At 40.8% G+C, this 23051-nt stretch overlaps 1 protein-coding gene across 4 annotated transcripts in view; it reads right to left on the bottom strand.

Annotated features, from left to right (window-relative positions):
- Positions 1 to 2274: 2274 nt before the first annotated feature.
- Positions 2275 to 23051, bottom strand: part of LOC108440899 (cytosolic phospholipase A2 gamma-like) — a 36568-nt gene continuing 15791 nt past the window's right edge. For all 4 annotated transcript variants that reach the window (XM_017720097.2, XM_017720093.2, XM_017720094.2 and 1 more), the window contains exons 5-15: positions 18899 to 19041; positions 16074 to 16275; positions 15733 to 15838; positions 15479 to 15619; positions 15055 to 15132; positions 13841 to 13996; positions 12787 to 12936; positions 10153 to 10239; positions 7626 to 7780; positions 6166 to 6331; positions 2275 to 3643 (exon numbers count right to left, since the gene is read on the bottom strand). In XM_017720097.2, coding sequence (XP_017575586.2) covers positions 3465 to 3643; positions 6166 to 6331; positions 7626 to 7780; positions 10153 to 10239; positions 12787 to 12936; positions 13841 to 13996; positions 15055 to 15132; positions 15479 to 15619; positions 15733 to 15838; positions 16074 to 16275; positions 18899 to 19041 — 1563 coding nt within the window. In that variant the 3' untranslated portion in view covers positions 2275 to 3464. The remainder of the gene's footprint in view (positions 3644 to 6165; positions 6332 to 7625; positions 7781 to 10152; positions 10240 to 12786; positions 12937 to 13840; positions 13997 to 15054; positions 15133 to 15478; positions 15620 to 15732; positions 15839 to 16073; positions 16276 to 18898; positions 19042 to 23051) is intronic.

Here is a 23051-nt window from a genome sequence, read left to right as displayed (position 1 = left end):
GTGTGGGATGTGGTGATAGTTGTGCTAGCTAGTTAGCTATTGCTAATGTTAAAAGCTGCCCTACTTCATGTTATGAGCTGTAACATCTATTTCGAAATGCATGTTCTCTGTAATTGTAAATGGAATTGGAACACAGAAACAATAACTACTATTCACAGCAATCCTGTTTACTTTATAAATAACAATTAGACTTTTAAACCACCATCAGTGTGGTCAGATTCGGTGAACTCAGGAGAGTGTTTCCAAACAGTAGTCTGTTCTCCACGAACATTGGCCACCACTCGCTGACAGTATCAGGAGATAGTTTTACATATCTATGAACATATAGGGCAGCTGGACAAAGAGTTACCGTTGAAATGAATTTCCAAATAGTTCAAATTTAACTATTCATAGAGAAGTTTGCCATAAATGTTCGTCACTTTGCGTCTCCTCTGTTGTGCGGAAATCAGATCTCACAGGAGCATAGAGAGACGCTGACTTACCTCCACTTCATTAAAGATCTGTTATTGTAGAGTTTAGTTTCAGCAGAATGTAGACAATCCACAGAATGTAGAAAGCAGAGACTGCACTGTTTTGTCTAAATTTAATTTAAATTTTTTGACCGATTAAAGGTAAAGTGAATTATTGTTATTTTTTTGCTGCTACTTTTCACGTCCTTGGTTTGACAGGAAAAAGTTTTATTTATCTTTTCTTTTAGCTGGAAATTTCATTATAACAGTGAATTTTTCAATGTTATTCATCTTTATTGTCATCATTGTTAGCTAGCAAATTGCTGCTGTCAGAAAAAAAACCTTGTATTTCCAAAATAGTAACTTTACAGGAGAAGGAAAAAAAGTGCTTTTAATGTAACTCAATTGGTACTTTTTGTCCAAGTAATTTTTAGTTTGTTTCTATTGGTCCATTCATTTTTTTTCTACTGAGAAATATAATATTCAGTGTCCAGTACTGTTTTGACAAAAATATGGACATTTGAATGAGTACTTTTATTGTCAATACCATAACAAGACACAAAGCAATTAATTAATAAATAAAATTAATAAATAAAAAAAAAGATCAACATGTGTCACCACCAAAAAGGAAAGCAGGTAAATTGAACAAGAATGTGAACATGAAGCTGTAGAGTGTAAAACAATTTTGCTCATGTTTCAGATGTAGATTTTTAGAGGAATCATCATGTACATGTAGTTGTAATCTAAACTAAAGCTTGAAGATCATTTATGGACTTACTTTTCATGTGATCAGTGCGTCGAGGTAGGCATTTGCTTCAACATTCTGACAATGTCCATTTTAGCATTGTGGTAGAACATCATTATAAGTACCAAATTTGCTGGTAACAAATTGTAATATTTTGGTTTTGGATGGGTAGAAATGGGACAAATTCTGCTTTATCAGGGATAGCATCTCACTTTCACAGATCCTCCGAGAACAAACAGAAGCCTTGAGGTAGTGGTGGACAGCAACTGCTGCTAGATGGTGATTGGAGGACTGGGAAAATAAGGCAGAGCTTTGCAGAGAGCAAAATGCTTTTGATTGGTGACAAAAACAAATCAAATTTCTTTTTCTTACAAAATGGAACTTAACACACATTCTGAGCACCACTAGTGCTCAACTTTATCAGGGTTAAGCTTTAGAAAACTGCTATGAATCCATGACTTAACTATTAAGTGGGTTCAAGGTGGATGGACTGTCAGGCTTTGTACACATGTAAATTTTGTTTACACTGGTATGCCGATGAATGATGCAATGAGTGGGAGCATATGAATACGTAATGAAAGTGATCCAAGTACTGTCCCCTGTAGAATACCGTACGTGGCAATATTGGGGACTGACTGCATCCCAATAGCTCTCACAGATTGCTTTTGATCATTTAATAAGACTGAATCCATGACACTCCAAGGTTAGTAAGATCCAAAATCTAAAACCCTATTGAAAATTTGAGTCAAAATGCTTATGAAATGTAAAATTATTTAGTAGTTGCATGAGGACAACTTTACTTTAGTAGTCCGTAGTTACTGAATAATAAGCCTTTGTAATAAGCAAGGCATTTTAAGGGGTAAAACTTCCTGCTGCGTAGTTTCCTTCCACTGCCTGCACACACATGCTACATAAGTGCTTCTGTAATATTGTTGTGTTAGTACATACATAGATGTGTGTCACTCTGGAGTTCTTGGCACAGCAATGAGCTTTCATCATTAGCAACCATAAAGGGCTCGTGTTTGTGAGAGAAATCTGCATTTGTAAATTTAATAGTAAATAACGAAATGCTCACCAACACATCATCCATATATTTTCTTTATTTAGCAGTGGCACAACAAGAAGAAACATTACAATCACATAACCAAATGCTAAATGCCACTGAAATGGTAACCAGAATCACACATGCCTAATGGAATGAAATTAAATAAAAATTAATGTCAGACTTCAGACTTTTATCAAACCCACAATGCCATTACCACGATTTGGAAGTCACTGTTGTAGGGTCATATGGGAACACTATTACTGTTATCCTCACTTTTCTTTTTAATTATGTACCATCCATCTTTCTACCAAAGCTAGTTATTGTGAAATGTCTTGTGAAGTAAATAATTCATGAGACATAAAAAGGAATTTAACATGCAATATTTATAGTAAAAACAGAATATTGCTCATAAAAATCAAGCACATGCTAACTGTTGTAAAGCAGATATAAGCCAAGCATAAAATTCAATTAAACATAGGCCCCCAACTACATCATACACACCTTATACAACAAGTGACTGACAGATATTGAGTTGTTTTTCAATTTCCAAACAGAAAAAAAATCAAGGAATTTTATTGGCTATTATGGACTTACTTTTAGTTATTTTTAAAGGATTTCTAATTAATGTTTAATTTATAAATCATTTATGATCATAATCTTTTAATGAGACACCAACTGAACAATCTCAAATGCATACAAGACAGAAAGACACAATCCACACTTCAGATTTGTTTAGACAAAAACTGAAAGTCACAGTTATGATTTCAAAACAACAGACAAATGTGGCTATTCTGTACTGATATTCTGACATTTGATCCTCCACAAAAGTGATTACTACTTCATTACACACAAGACAATGATTATTTATTAGTTTTCTGACACATTAAAAGAACGTACTTTCACATTATTTTGATGACCCACTCTAGATGCTTTATAGAGGCTCAGTCTGTCTTTAACTAATGTTTATCTAAATATCTATTAACTGAAATTGTGTTAGATTCTATTAAATCTAACCCTAACCTAATTCTAATCTTAACCTGAACACTTACTCATAAACCTAACCATGTTGTCGTTAATAATCAATTCAATATCATGAGTAAATATGCTAAATATCTGTAGAACATCTAGAGGGAACATCAAAATAAAGTGTGACCAAACTTACTGACTACCCAGATCCTAAAATCTCTTTTTGAAGTATTAATGTTGATGTGTTATACTTCACTCATCACATCTTTCCGTGCTTATAAGTTTTCTTCTCTTGAATTATTTTTATAATCTCCTTGAGCAGTTTCTCCTTGTTGTTTTTGATGTTTTCAGCTGCTTTCTCCAGAAGATCCGTGATCATTTCATGAGTGTAGCTCATTTGAAAAGTCTGATATCTTTTCTCCCACTGCTTAATTTCTCCTGAGGAAACAGACATTTTCTTTTTAGAGCATTGCTGCATTTCTGTCACTCCACATCATACACAGTACAATCAGAGGGGATCCCTCAAGGCCTTCTAACTTCTAATTTCCAATCTTTATTCTGTAGAATCAGGCTCATATCTATTGGCGTGTATAGGATGGAAAGAAAAGAGTATGTTTCTTCAAATGCCGAGCAGAAAATTGTCCAATCATGAATTGTTTTTCTCAGTTAGAGTACAAAGGAGGAGATGGGTCACTGGTTGGAAAATGGAGGGGAAATCTTGTAATGCTCAATATGTCTGCTGTCACGATTGGCCCCTCCCAGTCCGGTCCATGTGTGTTTGTTTTGGTTTGGCCCATGTGTTTTTGTTTTGGTTTCTAGTCCAGCCCCCTCGTTTCATGACTCCACACCCGATTGTCTCCACCTGTTTCCCGCCTGTCCCTCATGTACCCTGTGTTATTTAAGCCCTATTTTGTCATGTCAGTCCCTCCTGCTCTCTGTATTGGCTATTTGAACCTGGACCATATTGACCATGACTGTCACGATTGACTACTCCCACTCCATGTGCATTTGTTTTTGTTTTGTAACTCCGCCCTTGATTGTGTTCACCTGTCCCTCATTGTCCCGTGTATTTAAGCCCTGTGTTTGCCCCTTGTGTTTGCCAGTTATTCCGGTTTATGTCATGTCTGTCCCCCAATCTGTCCGTGTTGGCTATACGAACCTGGACTGTCTCGACTATGACCCTGGATTTGCCCCTAATAAATCTCAGCACATGCGTCCGCTACCGCGCTCCCCGTTATATAAAGACTGGCAAACACAGGATGCAGCAGGTAAGCGAGACTCCGGCATGTGGTTGTTCCGTTGGGACGAAACTCCGGCTGTTTCTAAGCAGCCTGAGTTCGACATGTCCCAACGCCACCAAGCCGGAGAGACAGCAAATGAGGGAAATGAGGGCGCTGAGGGAAACACGAGCGTCTCGCCGGTCTCATAAGAAGGCAAAGGACCTTCCCGCCTTGTGTTTTGCCAACGAGAGCTCAGGTAAGCACCTTGGGTCTGCCCGTCTTGAGCGCCACTACAGGGAGGAGCGACCTGCAGTGCAAGACAGGGTCAGACGGATGGAGCATTCAGATAACCCATGCTATGGTACTCGGCTCACTTTCAAGCGCCACTGCGAGCTGCCAATTGCTCAAGTGAGCCTTGGGAGCAGCCGAGTGGGTCTGTTCCTCCAGGTTGGAGCCGCTGTCCCCAGCCGGAGCTCCTGATCCCGTGGCCTTTTGTTTCTGTTCCTGTTTCTGTACCCGTTTCCGTTCCTGTGTCTGTCTTGGTTCCTGTTGCCCTGTCTTTTGCGTGGTCTGTCTTGCGTTCTTGTTTCCCTCGTCCTTTGTCTCTAGTCGTCTCTCGTTCGGCGAGATTTTTTGTGTTGTGCCTCCTCGTCCTCCCTCCGTTTTTCGTCCTCGTTTTGTTTCGTCTGTTCTTGTGTCTGGTGTGTCTCCGTCTGTGTGTGTTCCTGTTGCCCGTTCTCCGTCGGTGTCTGTTTCCCGTTCCGTTTCTGCCTCTGTGCCCGTTTCTGTCTCTACTCTGGCTTCTGTGTCTGTGCCTGTCCTTGTTTAGTTTGGTTCTGTCTTTGTTTTTGGGTTTTGCTTTCTTGTTGGTTTCTGTTTTTGTTCTGTTGGGCAGGCCCCGGTGTGCGTGCCTTTGGGGGGGTACTGTCACGACTGGCTCCTCCCATTCCATGTGCGTTTGTTTTCATTTTGTAACTCTGCCCTTGATTGTGTTCACCTGTCCCTCATTGTCCCGTGTATTTAAGCCCTGTGTTTGCCCCTTGTGTTTGCCAGTTATTCCGGTTTATGTCATGTCTGTCCCCAATCTGTCTGTGTTGGCTATACGAACCTGCACTGTCTCGACTATGACCCTGGATTTGCCCCTAATAAATCTCACTTATCTCAGCTCATGCGTCCGCTACCGCGCTCCCCGTTACTCTGGATTTGCCCATGATAAATCTTGCTTGTCTCCGCACATGCATCCATATCAACCTTGCTGCACGTTACCTCTGCTTACAAGAAATTTTCTGCCCTTCACAAAAACCAGTCAGCTTGCTGTCAAAATTTCCCTTTCCCTGATTTCAAGGTCACTACCTGGATATGAATGGCAGCCTCATCAACGTTATTTTAGAAACAGAAAACAATAACAACAACTCAATTAGATCTCACTTCTGAAAGAGTTCCTGTGAAACTGCTACAGGTAAAGTTTATGCTAATAAACTTTGAAGTAAAAGTTTGAAATAAAACATGTAATGTCATATAGAAACTTCAGATGTCTGTGTTTGATCTACAAATGATCTTCCACCCTATTGCTGCAGCATTTAGGCACTGCTGCACCGTTTAAGATAGGACTGAAAATTTAAAGAAGAAGCCAACTTCAGCTTCATAGTGACGATTCACCACTGAGCCCAGTATACTAGCATTACAGCAAAAACAATTATATATTATACAACAATGTTATTTTCAATAATCTGGATTTACCTTTGCAGTTAACAGCATTGAAAAGAGGGATATGAATCACAGTCGGAGCTTTGCTGTATCCTCTAAACACATAGAAGTCCTGTGGTTCTGTATCTTCAGCTGGTACAACAACTTCAGGGAAAGGAATCTGAAGGTGTTTGCACAATTTAGCAGTTGTAACCACCGTCTGCAAAACAAGAAGCAGTTCTCTTTGCAGTATTAACTCCAGTAAATATGCTGTGATACAGTGCTATGAAAACAAGAAAATGTATTAACACAAATGAATGACTTGTTTACTGTCAATGAAATGAGGCAGAGTGTGGTTAAAATGTGAAGTATTGTTTTTGCACAAAATTTTTGTTGAATAAAACCAGTTAAGTTGCTTTTCACCACATGAAGTAATAGTTTTAGGTTGAACTGCCAGTTTTTACTGTTGTCATTAAGTGACTGATTTGTTTGTGTCACTATGTACTCTATAGTCCTTTAACACTTCTACTGGAAGCTGCTGCAATTGTTCACTGTAATTTTAGTGATATATAGCTTAAAATGAATAGCAGCTGAAATTATAGTAGGTGTGGATATAATGACAGATCTCTAGAGGAGCAGATTCCTGAGAGGTTCCTGTCCGGGACAGACACTTTTAATAATACATATAGTGTGCATGCCTATTTACAAAATATTAATTTATAATACCTATTTGATTTTTTTGGGGAAAAGTCAGCAATTTCTCATCAAAATGCTGTTCGTATTTAATTTTGTAAACACCATAGTATTTAAAAAGTAGTATAAAATCATAAAAGCCTTCACATTTGGATTGTAAGGCTTTCAACTTTGCAACTGATGCTGGCTGAACAATCAACAGTCGCAAGTAAATAAACAGACTGCAAGTTTTCAAGGCCGGGAAGGATTTTTCTGCTTTAACCCGACACCTAAACCTAGGAATTAATAGATGCATTGAACCCAATGTGAATTATTGTTTGTTTAAAATGACAGAGTAAATATTTTTTTATAGCAAACATTCTGACTCTGTCTGTGTGTTAGCCAGCTATATCCTTGTGAAATTACAACACACTTTTTTCACCTCATGCTTCAGTGCATTTTAAAAGGTAAATGTTGTTTGTTGATCGTTAGTGATTTTATTAATGCACGCCTCACTACAAAGCTGAGTTTTCCTCTCTGCTCTCCTTAATTTTGCTCTGATCTTTACTTGCAGTCATGCATGTGATGCAGATCAGTCAAAATCAAGGAAAGCAGATATGAAAAGTTCTTTAAACTGTTCTGACCTAGCCTAAAGTTCTCTTATTTCTAGTTTCTCAGTTAAGAAATGAATTCGTTTCCTGCTCAGTTTCCCACTGACGCTGGCCTCTGAGATGTGGACAGCTATGCGATCAGTGGGGTTCAAACTCTCTATGTCCTAATGTTGAGTTGAATCAAACCTAATGTGTGTATGTGTGGGGGGGGCATTCATGCATCTGTAGTACCTCAAAGGGATTTCCTGCACTGAAGTCAAGGGAAATGATGAGGTCGATGTGTCGTTCTTTTCTCAACACTGAGAAATAGGGTGAGTTCAGTAACAGTCCAGCATCCTCATATTGTCTCGTCTCTGAGTCAAGGACACTGGGGTCGATGACTTCCACTAATAACACAGGAACAAACAATACCTTCAACTTATGTAGACTGTGTCTTAATCTAGAAATCTCTCATCTGTGATGAAAGGGTTGATTTCTATATTCAAGTGAGAAGGTAGGGTAGGGGCTTCATTTCACTCTTGTGTATAGTTCAAAAAGTTCATTTTTCCACTCTACTCATTCAAATGAAATGAAATGATGCTTTCACTAATCAAACTTTATAACCAGTTACCTACTTTCATATACTCGCTGTTTACAAGCTGAATGATATGACGTGAAAAATGACTAGGTTAGTAATGTTAGCGGAGGTAACAAACCTTTAGCCTTCACCTTTTTTGTGTGTTTATTCGAAAGACTGGCTTCCCTTCCTTGTGTACACTGGAAGCTACATGTGATCCACTGTGGCTTTCTGTGGTCTCAATATGGTACTGATTTTATGTAGGTACTATTTGGGTGGTGGATCCTTCTCAGCACTGCAGTAACACTGACGTGGTGGTGGTGTGTTAGTGTGTGTTGCACTGATCTGAGTGGATCAGACACAGCAGTGCTGCTGGAGTTTTTAAACACCTCAGTGTCACTGCTGGACTGAAAATAGTCCACCAAAATATCCAGCCAACAGCGTCCTGTGGGCCGTGTCGCGTGACCACTGATGAAGGACTACAGGATGACCAACACGAACTGTGCAGCAGCAGATGAGCTACTGTCTCTGACTTTAAATCTACAAAGGTGGACTGACAAGGTAGGAGTGCATAATAGAGTGAAAAGCAAGTGGAGTGTTAGTGAGGGCCCATGGGGGTCCTGACCACTAAAGAACAGGGTAAAAGGGGGTAACAGAGTATCAGAGAAACAGATGGACTACAGTCTGTAAATGTAGAACTACAAAGTGCAGCTATAGAGTAAGTGGAGCTGATAAATGTTAGTCTCATCAGTGTGTGTGTGTGTATATATATATATATATATATATATATATATGTGCAGCCACACATCTGCAATAACATGCACTGTTAGGGTGAAATAAGATCAAGTGGCAAGGATGTCCACACAGCACATTACAGCCGTGTCCTGCCCGCTTACTTTAGTCATTTTTTTAAGTTCGGGGGGTTCCTGTGTGAGTAAAATATTTTGGAGACTGGAGGCTGAATCTCAGCTCCAAACTGTGCAGCATAGTGTGAAAGCCCTGGTTTTCAACGACTGAGAAGCAGACTGCAGGTCACAAAGCAACGAAGTCTCGCCTCGCCAGTAGTGAACGAAAAGACAAATATTTAGAGACGAATGGACTTATTCGCATTTATAAGCGCAGTTGCATTTCTGGTGCGTTAAATCTGCAGTAAGACATGGGATCTCTCTAAAAAGTTGCAAAGAGGACGTCACTTCTGTTTCACATTTTCCTGATACACCTTAAATGGTGCAGTAGTTACATTCGCCACCTCAGGCAGAATTTAAGGTGGAGATGTGAACGAGAAGATGACGAATGAGAAGTGACGTTAGCCTCGTAAAACAGCCAAACATTGAGAGACATTTTACAAGAAGCTGTTCTAGTTTTGAGGAAAGGCTTTCTGGCAGAGATGGAAGGAAAATTATAACTGAGCTAAAACTTAAAGCAGAGCAAATTAAATCTGCGCGATCGTTTATATTTTTAGTCTATACTAGAACATTATCACACACAGAGACATATTGGACATTAAATGTCTCCCAAGGTGGTTTGACTTAGTTGAAAGGACAAAATGGCTCTTCTTAACATTTGGGTTGTGACTCCTGACCTAACCTGGCTTTTAATGCAGAGGGAGCCAGAAGGATTCCTCACTCAGCCATGTGTGTTTTATGTGCCACCAGAGACTGTCTGGGTGCAGCACTCACCCAAGTTCCACATTTTTTATTTTCCATCAACATTTAGAAAATCGATTTTGACATTTATGAATCGATTCAGAATCGTTCACGTCCACATCTTGATGCATCTAAGAATGAAGTTTTTCCTGCACCCCTAATATATATATATATTTTATTATATGTTTTCATGGGACAACACTATAGAAATTAAACTTAAAACGTATAACTTAAAGTAGTCTATGTACAGCTTGTATAGCAGTATAGATTTACTGCTTGTGTTGCCAGCTATTTAGACATGAATGGCTGTGTGTTGAGTTGTTTTCAGAGGGCAGTAAATCTATACTTCTATATAAGCTGCACACTGACTACTTTAAGTTCTATCCAAGTTTCATTTCTAAAGTGTTGTCTTGTGAAAAAAGATATGAAACATTTTTTGCAGAAATGTGAGGACTGTACTCACTTATATATATGTGTGTGTGTGTGTGTGTGTGTGTGTGTATGTTTGTATTTGTATATAGCACATACTTTGTTTTAGTTATAGTCAATTTCCCACCTTGCATTCTGTAGAGGAAGTCATAATTTGTCCCCCAGGTCCAGCTCACAAGCAGTATCAAAGATCTTACAATGGCCATCCACATATCTGACAAAATAAGATTAAGTGAAAAAAATGAGGCTGACTCAAGATTTCTAATACAGTCTGGGTTAAACTACAATAACTAGTACAGACATTAAAAAATATTCTCACAACTAAGATCTTTATACTGAATTAGCAAGCAAGCAAACTTTATTTATATAGCACTTTTTACAACAGGTGTTGTCACAAAGCAGGTTTACAGAACAATCAGTATTACAGAAAGAAAAAGAAAAGAGAAAATCTGGGTCCAAGCCCCCATGAGCATGCCAGTGGCAACAGTGGCAAGGAAAAACTCCCTAAGAGGAAGAAACCTTGAGAGGAACCAAGACTCAGAAGGGGAACCCATCGTCCTCTGGTTGACACTGGATAGCAAACATTGTTAGTATAAAGTATTATAGAACAAAGCATATAAACCAGGTGGGGCAGTGGTTCATTTGATTAGGTTAAGGTTATGCAGTGGCAGCAGCAGCATCTGAAGGTGTAGATTGCACGGCGTTGTACGGCAATCACTTTAGCATGTGCCGTAATGTGGCGCCTAATATCACCTTCAAAATAAAAGTTCCCCTTTAACAAATACGTATGTAACCAAAAAAACAATTCATGCTATCAATCATTAAACTATTAATAAATGAAACACATGTCTTTAGTACACCTTTGGGGGTTATTTACATGCAGGAAGGCTGTTCTAGTAATATTAGTTATATATGCGTCGAAGGACAGATCAGGGTCTATCACGACACCCAGATTCTTTACAAATAAGCTTGATGCAACTGAGAAATGGTGCCCAGTGGTAGCATATATATTGTGAATAATATAGGTCCTAAAACAGAGCCTTGTGGAACACCATACTTTTCTTTTGCAAGGACAGATGATTCACCGTTTACATTAACAAACTGATAGCAATCAGTGAGGTAGGACCTGAACCAGGAAAGAGCTGTTCCTGTTACCCCTACAAGGTTTTTTAGTATATCTAGTAAGACAGCATGGTTTACTGTGTCAAATGCTGCACTAAGACCAAGGAGGACTGGCAAAGACACATTTACTTTGTCAGAGAATAATAAAAGATCATTCACAATTTTTACTAGTGCTGTTTCTGTACTGTGATGTGGCCTAGAAACAGACAGATTTTTTTATGTATATGATTCCTATATAAATAGTAGCTTAATTGTTTTGCTACCACTTTTTCCAAGATGTTAGATATAAAGGTATAAAGGTATATAAAGGTAAAGAAATATAAAATCTAATTGCTGCTAGTTAAAAAGTTTTTGGGATGTATCCAAGGCCAACAGAGGAGTTTATTATTGACAGAATAGGCTTGGTTATTTCTGGCCAAATTTCCTTGAGGAAACCTGTAGGAATCGGATCTAACATACAAATTTCCTTTTTGTGGAAGAAACAAACAATTCCAGCCTCTCTGCAGTGATTATAATATTCTCAAGATTTAGACTGGCATTATAAGACAGCAGGTTTGTAGAGTTAAATTGTACATTCTGAATTTTCTGCCTATTTTATCACTAAAAAAATTCATAAAATCATTGCTGCTATAGACTAATGGCATCTGGGGTTCAGTAACTGTTCACTATTATTTTGGTCTAGGATTATTCTTATTGTTTTCTATGAGAGAGGAGAGATAGACTGAGCATGCTGCAGTAAGAGCTCTTCTATAGTCTACAAGGATCTCTTTCCAGGCGGACTGGGACACTTCTAGTTTAGTCAGGCACCATTTTCACTCTAGTTGTCTGGCAGTCTGTTTTAAAACTCGACTATGATCGTTTTACCAAGGGGCGAGTTTTTTCTGCCGTACTATTTTACACTATCTAGAGTAGATCGAAAAGTATCCTCCACGAACTTGGTCATAATATCGGTTGGATTAGATGGACAGCTGACAGATGCTGATAATTGAGGAAGGTTTCTGATAAAGCTGCCAGCTGTGGAGGAAGTTATAGTCGCTTAACATCATTAGAGACATGATTAGAGAATTAGAGAAAGTACAGTTAGCAGTAGACTACTGAAAATGTTAGTGTTTCATTAAATAACTGTACTTAAATGTATTTCTAAATACAGATTAGTACATTACTTGATTACAGTAGTTTTGCTGTGCCACAGTGTTTCTAATGTTTATCTCATATATGTTTTAATGTGTACCCACAGCTTGCTTAAGAATTTTTAGTTGTGTTATATAAACCCATGAAATCTAGGTCAAACTTCCAGTCACAAATGCCTGAATGTCGATGCTGTTTAAAGAAGGATTATTGCACTGCATTAACAATCATATACAAAGCATGTCATCACAACAGTTACAGCAGCACGAGGCAGACAGTAACTGAATATCTATCATATTATAACCTTATAGGATAGTACTAGTTAACTGAAACACAGAACACTGTCAAGGTTTTTTTGTGTGTCAGGTGCAGCCACCGTCAGAGCCTGGGGGACAGGCACCTTGCACAGTTTCAGGAAAAGGCACAGAGCACAGGCTTGTGACTTAGTATAATTTAATCAGCAGAAGAGTGCATTGTTTTAAAAATGTATCAATAGATGGGTTCTACTCACCAAACCAAGAACCCTGCCCCCGAAACAGGTCAGTGATAAAACTGCATACACGCAGGTTGTAATTCTGTAACTCTGTCTCTGTCATTTTCCCTTCTGATGTCATCATCTTCTTTAGACGCAAAGTCATCCTTCCAATTTCATCATATTTATCTAAAGAGATTTTTCAGTGTATACACACACACACACACATACACACACACCAGAATTATTGTAATTGTTTCTCATAGATGTTTGGAAAAAGTGCTTTCCCTTTATCTCATAGAAACCATTCCTACAATAGTGTTGTACTTTAAGAACGGTGTATTCTTTCTTTCTAAAGAATATTTTAAATATAAGCCAAGAAATTAGCATTTTTTGTGGAAAAAATGCCAGGGACACTGTTGTTACCTGTGACTATTTCCTGGTCCCTGAGCTATAAACACAGGGTAACCCCATATAAAATAATTTGGTGTCCATCAACATGAGCAAAACTAAAGAGCTGTCAACTCAAATCATTATAAAATTGTGCTTAGGTCATATTGTGCACAAAATAAACAAAAAGGTTCCAAAAAAGAAGCCTTTCATAGAAAAAGCCACCAAATGCTGCCTGGACCTTGTGATTGGAATGGAATCTCATAATATAATCATATTTAACCAAATTTTGGTCAAGCGCACCATCGTCACATGGGACACCTACGATGATAAGCACTTGATCCCCACCATCAAATATGGTGTAGGATCATTCATGCTTTGTTGCTGGAGGTCCAGGGGCTTGTGTGAAAATCAGTGGCATAAAAATTCTACTAACTACCAAAGAAAATTAACATAAAAATCTGTCTGCCTCTGCCAGAAGGCTTATGACTGCAAACTCACATAGAAATGGTTGCAGAAAAACAAGATTTGACTCCGAGTGAAAACCTCTGGTGCATATTATGGAGGGTGGTCCACAAGTAAAGACCCAGGAATATCAAGGAACTGGAAATTGTTCTACATGAAGTGTGTTTGTGTGTGTTGGGGTAGTTGGTGTAGTCATACTGGCATGTGTTTTTCGGACAAGTATGTTGGTGAATACAACCTTTCAGTAAGTCCTCTATGATATTGAGGTAAATGCTAGGATCCTTCCCTCTGATCACACTAAGATTCAGTTCCACAAGTGCTAAGAGTGCCTGCTGTCCTTTCTTCACATCTGGTATTTGTGATGTATGGCGTTCTTCTGTGTATCCAAATATGTCTAGTTAAGGAAAAATAATGAGGAAGTACAAAGAGAAACATGAACCCTTTTTGAGTAGAAAGCAAATACAACAAACATACTATTTAAAGAAAATCAGTTCTTTAAAGCTGAGTATGGTAATTTATGCCCAGTATTAACCAATCTTTTAAAAAAAGTTAACTTCACGTGACTTTATCATCAAAACATAATTTTGTTCTTAAAACATCCCTTTTTATCCAATTTCTGTGCAAGATGGAGAAACACAGAATATGTGAAACATTATTTTGTGACTCATTTAACATAAAGTGAGTGGTTGTGTCACGTGTCCCTCCAGCTCTGAAGCCTCCTTGGACTACATTTCCCATTTACAGCATTTTGGCTGACACTCTTATCCAGAGCGACTTACAATTTGATCATTTTACACAGGTAGGCAAAGGTAGTGTTAGGGGTCTTGCCCAAGGACTCTTATTGGTGTATTGTAGGGTGCTTGTCCAAGCAGGGGATGGAACCCCAGTCTACAGCATAGAAGACAGAGGTGTTACCCACTACACTATCCCACAACCCTCTGGGGAATTACATGACTCCTGATCCTTCCTCACGCTCCAGTCATTGCTCACAATCTCCTGAATACTGATTTGTTTCACTATTGCCATTAATTAGTGTTATTATAAAGTTTTTAGCTTTATTCATTATGGTGAATTGCTTCTTTTCACAGAGCTACTGAGTGTTTCACACCTTTGTTGTGTATTTCTGGTTCTGACTATTTTCCTGTTTTTCAACTCTGCCTTTTTGCCTGATCCATTTTGGACTGTTTGCCGATTGTTTTGTTTGTGTTCTTGTATTTTGTGTCTTTTGACCTGTGCCTGTGTATTGACTATGGTTCTGGATCTCAACTCAACAGAAAAGCCTCTCTTTCCCTTTTTACTCGCATGCGTCTGACTCATTCTGTCACATTACAGGTCGACTATGGTCTAGTGGTTGAAGGTTGCTCAACATAATCTGATTACCCAGTAAATAAGAGTTAGACTCAGTAAAGGAGGAATAAATGAACAGATTATTAAACTGAGAGGGGTTCATACATTCAATCAGCTGTTTTAGTGCTTCATAGAGGAATTTTTTGTTCTCTTCCATATCTGCGATGGCACTTCCACAGAGTCCTGTACAAATTCCAAAAAAAAAAAAAAAAACAGTGAGATTACAGCACTGAGAGAAAAGGTCAGGGTCTTCACAACATGACTACAAACTGAACAAACTTTTCCTGGCTTCCAGCAGTTACTGTGCATATGTGAGGGTATTTCAATCTTGTTGTAGGTGGGCAATAAGGACTGCGTTATGAGCTAATGCCAACTTCTTGGCTAGCCATTGCTAGGGGTTCCATAAATACTGATGAGAGTGGACATCCTTGTCTAGTACCACAAAACAGGGCAAAGCTTTATGAAGTTATATCATTAGTGATAGATGCCAATTTACCTTGTTACTGTATTTTTTACATGGTTTTGTTACCTTGCAGGTACAGCATGTCAGTCTCAGGCTGGTCTTTTATCCTCTCTCCACTCTTAAACTGGCTTCCCCAACAGGAGGAATCCACAAAGGCTCCAGAGAGAGAATAACCTGACTCATCTGGAGTGATCTCAAACCAGACATCTGCAAACAGAAATCATGGTAGGTTTTCCCTTTTCACACACACACACACACACACACACACACACACACACACACACACACACACACACACACATATGCACATACAAATTTACCTGCATTCAGTGTATCATATTTACACTGCTTGTCAATCACAGTGTAAATGGGATACGGGTCATTGGTGTAATTGGCCCTCTGCTCTGTGAGTTTGTGTTCATCAATCTGTGAAATACAGAAAATGCAAACTCCTACAGTGATGTCCAGAAATCTGAGACCACCAGTGAAAATGCTTCTACTTCGCATTCTTTTCTAATTTCTAAAATCACAATGCTGAGCACAACGATTTGAGAGAATAGAAATCTTTGAAATTTCAACATGAATTTCATATTGTATGCATTAATGACAGTGTGCACATATGCATGAACCCTTCTGTCTGACTAGTATAAATTATTCTCACCTCATTCACCATATTAGACACAATCAGTGCTGCCCACACATCTGTCAGGCTGAAATTTTCATTATTTGCATAGTAATTTGCCAGTTTTTGACCCATCTGTGACCAACTGACTCTGCCTTCAGCAAGCCTTTGGACAATGTTGTCTTCCACAGTCTCCAGTTTTGTGGACCAGTTTGGTCCATTGTATAATGATGCCATGCACCTTTAGAGAACAGAAGGACAAGACAATGTTGTAAGTGATTAAATAATAATAACAATAATAATAATAATAATAGAGGTTATTATTAATCAATATACAAGAATATAAAGTTATCAAAAGTTATATCAGACTCAACACGTTGCTTGAAGGCAAAAACCAGGAACTAAAAATGAAGATGTACAAGTCTCTTTTAAAAGATTTACAGTTATGGAGGGTAAAATGTGAAACATATTTACGGTTTATGCTTTGTTTGTATGTGGCCATGATAAAGTATTTGCTCTCTTCCCAATCTCTTCTTTTTTTGCATATTTGTCAGACTCTAATGTTTCAGATCATCCAATAACAACAAAATGGTGTTTTTAAAGATGTTCAAAGTATTGCTAAAGATCGGGGTTTCCAACAAACAGTGAGAGCCATTATTGACAAATGGAGAAAACTTGGAACAGTGGTGAACCTTCCCAGAAGTGGCCAGCCTACCAAAATTGTACCAAATGTGCATCGACGACTCATCCAGGAGGTGAAAAAAGGATGTAGGCAAACTTCTCAAGAACAGCAGGCCTCACTTGAATCAGCTAAGGTCAATATTTGCGATTCCACAATAAGAAAGACACTGGGCAAAAATGGCATCTATGGGAGAGTTGCAAGGTGCAAACTACAGCTGACCAAACAGAACACGAACCTCCAAGGCTTTTGGGACAGTATTCTGTGGACTGAAAGGTCTTAAGTGGAACTTTTTTGAAAAAGACATGGATCCTATGGGTGTAAAGCTAACACTGCATTCCACCATAAGAACATCTTATCAACAGTCAAACATGGTCGTGGTAGTGTGATGTTCTGAAGCTGCTTTGCTTCTGCAGGATCTGGATGATTGTCATAATCGATGGAACCATGAATTTCTGTACTGTGCTGTGTTAAATTCCTGACTTGAATCCCACTGAAATGCTGTGGCAAGACTTTAAATAGGCAGCTCATGCTAAAAATCTTCCAACGTAGCTGAATTAAAATAATTCTCCAAAAGGAGGCAAATACGTGGTGGTGATATACACATGGGTGATATAGGTGTTGAAAATATCTTTATCTTCAGTAAATGGAACAATCATTTAAAAGCTGCATTTCAAGTTCACTCATGTTGTCATTATTTTATAATAAAGAGTAGTTGGATTATCTGAAACATGTGACCAAGTAGTAGAAATAGAAGAGACCAGGTAAGGGGCAAATGCTTTTTTACAGCACTGTATGTTCCATGTTCAAGATGAACATGAGAAATGCTTGATGTGCTTCATTACATTCTTGGCTGGAGCTTCACCTCCCCACCAGCAGAGGTCATTCTCCTGAATCACCTGAAGCTTGTTTTCCCATTACTCTCTCTATTTATAGCTTGTATTTTGGCAAAAGTCTTGCCAGATAATACTAAGCCTTACTACTTGTTATTGGTGTTTTTCATGTTCTTTGACCCATTGTGTGTCTACTGTTTGTTTTTTTCTGATTTTTGGGTTTTGTCTTTGACTTGGTTGCCTCAGACTGTTTCTATTGCTCTTTGTCTGTGATAAACTCAGTTCGTGCCTGGAACCAATTTCGACTCTATCCCTTGGTGTTAATGCTTATGTGTTTATCATATTTCATTCATTTCAATTTATTTTAATTTATGCCCAGTTTTTTAATGCTGGACCTGTTTTTATTCCCTTAACTGTTCCAGATGTTCCATTCAGGTATTTATAGTGCATCACAGAAAGTCAATGGGTTGTCCACAAACAATTCAGTGAAAACAGCAAGTGGAGCAGATGTTTAGTCTGCGTTTATTCTGTGTTTAGACTGACCTTTCGTCAGTTATTTTATAAGACCCACTCCTACACCACATCACTCCATCCCCATTTCTGTCTGTTCTTAGAATCTTTGAATATGTGGCAGAATCTGGTTAGTGACCTGTGCCACCACTACTGTGGAAAAAAAACACACTGTGCTGCCATACATCTTTATAAAACACGTGCTAGAATAAGAACCTACAAGTAATGGATGAGCCATCTTCTTAGAGATTAATATTATACTAGTAAACTGTATCAAACTCCCATGCAGGATCCAACTTCCATGGCTTTTCAAACTTTCCAGTCCACCTTTAATGATGCTTTAGAGGTAACATTTGCCTCAGCTTATAGCAAAGAACAGCAGGAAACCTGGCTCTTCTTATGCAGCCAATCAATATGAACCAAATGAAACGTGTACATATGTTTGGAACTTCACAATCCCCTGGACAAAAGCTCACTCGAGCTGCTAAATGTTTATATGAGGGAGTTCTTTTTTATCCTGCAGTTCAGTTCATGTTTGTGTGTTATTTCTGTTTAAATGTTAATATTAGGCAATAAGCACAATTTGCCTCTTTTCAATGATTGTTCTGACATCTGAAATTCTGATATCATTAACTCTTCTAGATACTCGAATATCAAAATTGGTCTGAATGTACAACGCTGGATTTATACTTTCTAGGCTTTTTATTGTTATTACCTTCTATCATCACTGCACCATAAAGCACATAAACTACATCATAAAGCCGAGATAATTCTGCCTATGAATATAAGTGTGTTTATTCTTCTGGAAGACATTAAATATCTGGTATGGTCTAGATCCGTACCAGGTCGATCCCGAAACTCCACTCAGGTACATGATGCAGTCCAGCAGTCCCTCTTTTTTCAGCCGACTCAGTGACCCCAGCAGTCCAACCATCGCTCTCAAACCACCTCCAGAGCCCAGCACTGCGATATTGGGCATGTCATGCTGCCAGCATTCAAACACAAATTTTAAACACTTGAATAAACTGTTGTTTTCCTATTGCATCACTGAAACTTGATGTTGTTTGAAATGTCTTGTTAGATACAATAATGCAGTGGTTCATAATGCATCTGCCACTGAGTCATCTTAAATAATTAAATAAATTATTTATGACCCTTCCTGGAGGGGGGCCTTGTTGTGGCGGAAGGGCTTGTGTGGTCTAGGGATCTTCAGAGCTAAGTCGTCGGGAGCAATATGCTCCTGGTAGGGTCTCCCAGGGCGAAAAGGTCTGGAGTGAAGACCCAGACTAACACGATCCAAAGTTCTCCATGCATATCGGGCACAAGAAATCGTGTACCCTGCCCGGGAAAGGGTCACCGGGACCTACCCCTGGAGCCAGGCCTGGGGGTAGTGTTCCACGGCGAGCGCCTGGTGGCTGGGCAGCCCACGTAATCCGGCCGGGCTCAGCCCGAAGAGGCAACGTGGGGAGGCCATGTGGGCCCACCACCCGCAAGGTCCAGCATGGGGGAGCGGTGCAGTGCCATATTGGCAGTGGGAGATTGTGGGGAGGCCCTAGTTGGCCTAGGCCCCTGCAGCAGAAACTAGCTCTTGGTACATGGAATGTAACCTCACTGGGGGGGAAGGAGCCAGAACTTGTGCAGGAGGTTGAGAGGTACCAACTAGATATAGTTGGGCTCACCTACACCCACAGTGTCAGCTCTGGAACCAAACTCCTGGATAGGGGTTGGTCTCTCTCCTACTCAGGGGTTGCACAGGGTGAGAGGCGCCGGGCGGGTGTGGGGATACTCACAAGTCCCCGGCTGGTGACCAGGCAGTTGGAGTTTGTCCTGGTGGATGAGAGGGTCGCCTCAATGCGAATTAAAATCGCAGAGAGGAAAACTTTGACTGTTGTCTGTGCGTATGCACCAAACAACAGGTCAGAGTATTCGGCCTCCCTGGAGCGAGTGGGCGGGGTTCTGGAAAGGGTCCCGCCTACAGACTCCATAGTCCTACTGGGAGACTTCAATGCTCATGTTGGCAATGACTGGGAGACCTGGAGAGGCGTGATTGGGAAGAACGGCCTGCCTGATCTAAACCCAAATGGTGAGTTGTTATTGGACTTCTGTGCCAGGCATGGATTGTCCATAACAAACACCAAGTTCAAACACAAGGATGTTCATAAGTGTACATGGTACTAGAGCTCCTTGGGTCAAAGGTCAATGATCGACTTTGTTGTCGTTTCATCTGACTTGGGACCATATGTTCTGGACACTAGGGTGAAGAGAGGTGCTGAGCTGTCAACTGATCACCATCTGGTAGTGAGTTGGATCAGGTGGCAGGGAAGACTGATGGTCAGACGCGGTAGGCCCAAGTGAATAGTGAGGGTGTGCTGGGAACGACTTTCAGAGGCCCCTGTTCAGAATGATTTCAACTGAGCTTTTCTCATGTCCCGGAGGAGGTAGGGGACATGGAGTCTGAATGGACCCTGTTCAAAACCTCCATTGTGGAAGCTGCCAGGCGTAGCTGTGGCCAAAATCTTGTGGGTGCCTGTCGGGGCTGGAACCCCTAAGAACCTCCTGGTGGACACCGGTGGTGAGGGAGGCCGTCAAGCTGAAGAAAGAGGCCTTTAGGGACTGGTTGGCTGGAAGGATAGGTACCGACAGGCAAAAAAGGTGTCAGCTGCAACGGTGGCAGAAGCAAAATCCAGGGCATGGGAGGAGTTTGGTGAGGCCTTGGAAAAAGACTTTCGTTCAGCCTCAAAGAGGTTCTGGACAACTGTCCGGCAACTCAGGAGGGGTCGGGGTGGCTGTGCCCAAGCTGTATTCGGCAAGGGTGGAGAAACTCTGTCTTCGAATGAGGATATTGTCGGTTGGTGGAAGGAGCACTTTGAGGAACTTCTTAATCCGGGAGACGTGCCTCCCTCACGGGAGTCAGGGCCAGAGGCTTCTGGGGTGTCAAGTTCCATTTCCCTGGTGGAGGTCAGTTGGTAAGCTCCTCAGTGGTAAGGGGTGGATGAGATTCGTCCAGAAATGCTTAAGGCTCTGGATATTGTGGGGCTGTCATGGCTAACATGCCTTTGCCATATTGCATGGACCTCAGGAACAGTACCCTTGGACTGGCAGACTGGGGTGGTGGTCCCTATTTTTAAAAAGGGGGACCGGAGGGTGTGTGCCAATTATCGGGGTATCACACTGCTCAGCCTCCCTGGGAAAGTCTATGCAAAGGTGCTGGAAAGGAGATTCCGACCGATAGTTGAACCTCAGATTGAGGAGGAACAATGTGGATTCCGTCCCGGCCGTGGAACAATGGATCAGCTTTTCACCCTCTCACAGATTGTTGAGGGGGCATGGGAGTTTGCCAACCCAGTCTACATGTGTTTTGTGGACTTGGAGAAGGCTTATGACCGTGTTCCTCGAGATATCTTGTGGGAGGTCCTCCGGGAGTATGGGGTGCCGGGGCTACTACTCCGGGCTATCCAATCTCTGTACTCCCAGAGGGAGAGCTGTGTCCGTATACTCGGCATTAAGTCAGACTCTTTCAGGGTTAGCGTTGGACTTCACCAGGGTTGTGCTCTGTCTCCACTCTTGTTCGTGATATTCATGGACAGAGTGTCAGGGCATAGCGGGGGTCAGGAGGGCATTATGTGTGGAGGCCGGAGGGTGGCGTCACTGCTATTTGCAGATGATGTTGTTCTTTTGGTGGAATCACATGGATGCCTCCAACGCTTGCTGGAGCGGTTTGCAGCTGAGTGTGAAGCGGTTGGTATGCGGATCAGCACCTCCAAGTCTGAGTCCATGGTCTTGGCCTGGAAAAGGATGGCATGCCCACTCCAGGTGAGGGGAAAAGACCTGCCCCAGGTGGAGGAGTTTAAGTATCTTGGGGTCTTGTTCACGAGTGACGGGAAGAGGGATCGTGAGATCGGCCGTAGGCTGGGACAGGCAGCAGCAGTAATGCAGTCACTGTACCGGACTGTAGTGGTGAAGAGGGAGTTGAGCCAAAAGGCGAAGCTCTCTGTTTACTGGTTGACCTACATCCCAACCCTCACCTATGGTCATGAGCTGTGGGTAATGACCAAAAGAACGAGATCACGAATACAAGCGACGGAAATGAGCTTTCTTCGTCAGGTGGCGGGCTACACGCCCTGCGATAGAGTGAGGAGCTCGGTCATCCGGAAGGAGCTCAGAATAGAGCCGCTACTCCTCCACATTGAGAGGAGCCAGCTGAGGTGGTTCGGGCATCTGATCCGGATGCCCCCTGGACGCCTCCCGGTGGGGGTGTTCCAAGACCCCGGGGTCGCCCTAGGAACCGCTGGAGGGATTATGTCTCCAAGTTGGCCTGGGAGCGGCTTGGGGTCCCCGGGAATGAGCTGGAGGAAGTTGCGGGGGACAGGGTCATCTGGGATTCTCTGCTCTCCCAACTGCTACTGGGACCCTGTTTGGACTAGCGGGCAACGACGATGATGATGATTATTTATGACAGTAATGATAGCATTACACTAAGCTACAGTGCATACTGTAGTACAGTGTATTGTAGTATAGTTTTCTAAGTAAAGCCCAGTTTTACTAAACATTTGCAGTGGCCCTCTTCTGCCAATGAACCACTGAGCTTCAGGTTTTGGCGCACCTGACTCACCTGGATATACATTTTAAGGGAGAAGATTAGGAAAATTAAAAACTTAAAACAATTTAGTAATGTAACTGTAGGGTGAAGGGTGAAGGCTTCAGGTTGCAGGGTGAAGGACACACAAGAACTTTGAAAATTGCCACCACTCATTGTAAACACAAACCATTCTATAAAAGCCTCATATTTCAGACTATAACTCTTTGTGTGAAGAGTTAAAGAAAAATGTTATTAACTTTTAATGGAAGTGCTGATCTTTTGGCTGCTGGGATTCATCACCATCATGAAAATTTCCAAATTTCCAACTATTTTATAGAGAATTTCTTCTTTCTCTCTTTACTTTTGTCAGCATCAGTTTGAGGGTAAAATCTTTTAAATGGCAAGTTACAGTAACT

The sequence above is a fragment of the Pygocentrus nattereri genome, chromosome 1, assembly GCF_015220715.1.
Source record: "Pygocentrus nattereri isolate fPygNat1 chromosome 1, fPygNat1.pri, whole genome shotgun sequence".
In the NCBI taxonomy this organism is placed as follows: domain Eukaryota; kingdom Metazoa; phylum Chordata; class Actinopteri; order Characiformes; family Serrasalmidae; genus Pygocentrus; species Pygocentrus nattereri.
The sequence above is the reverse complement of the archived record's forward strand: the minus strand, read 5'-3'. Positions and strand labels throughout refer to the sequence as shown.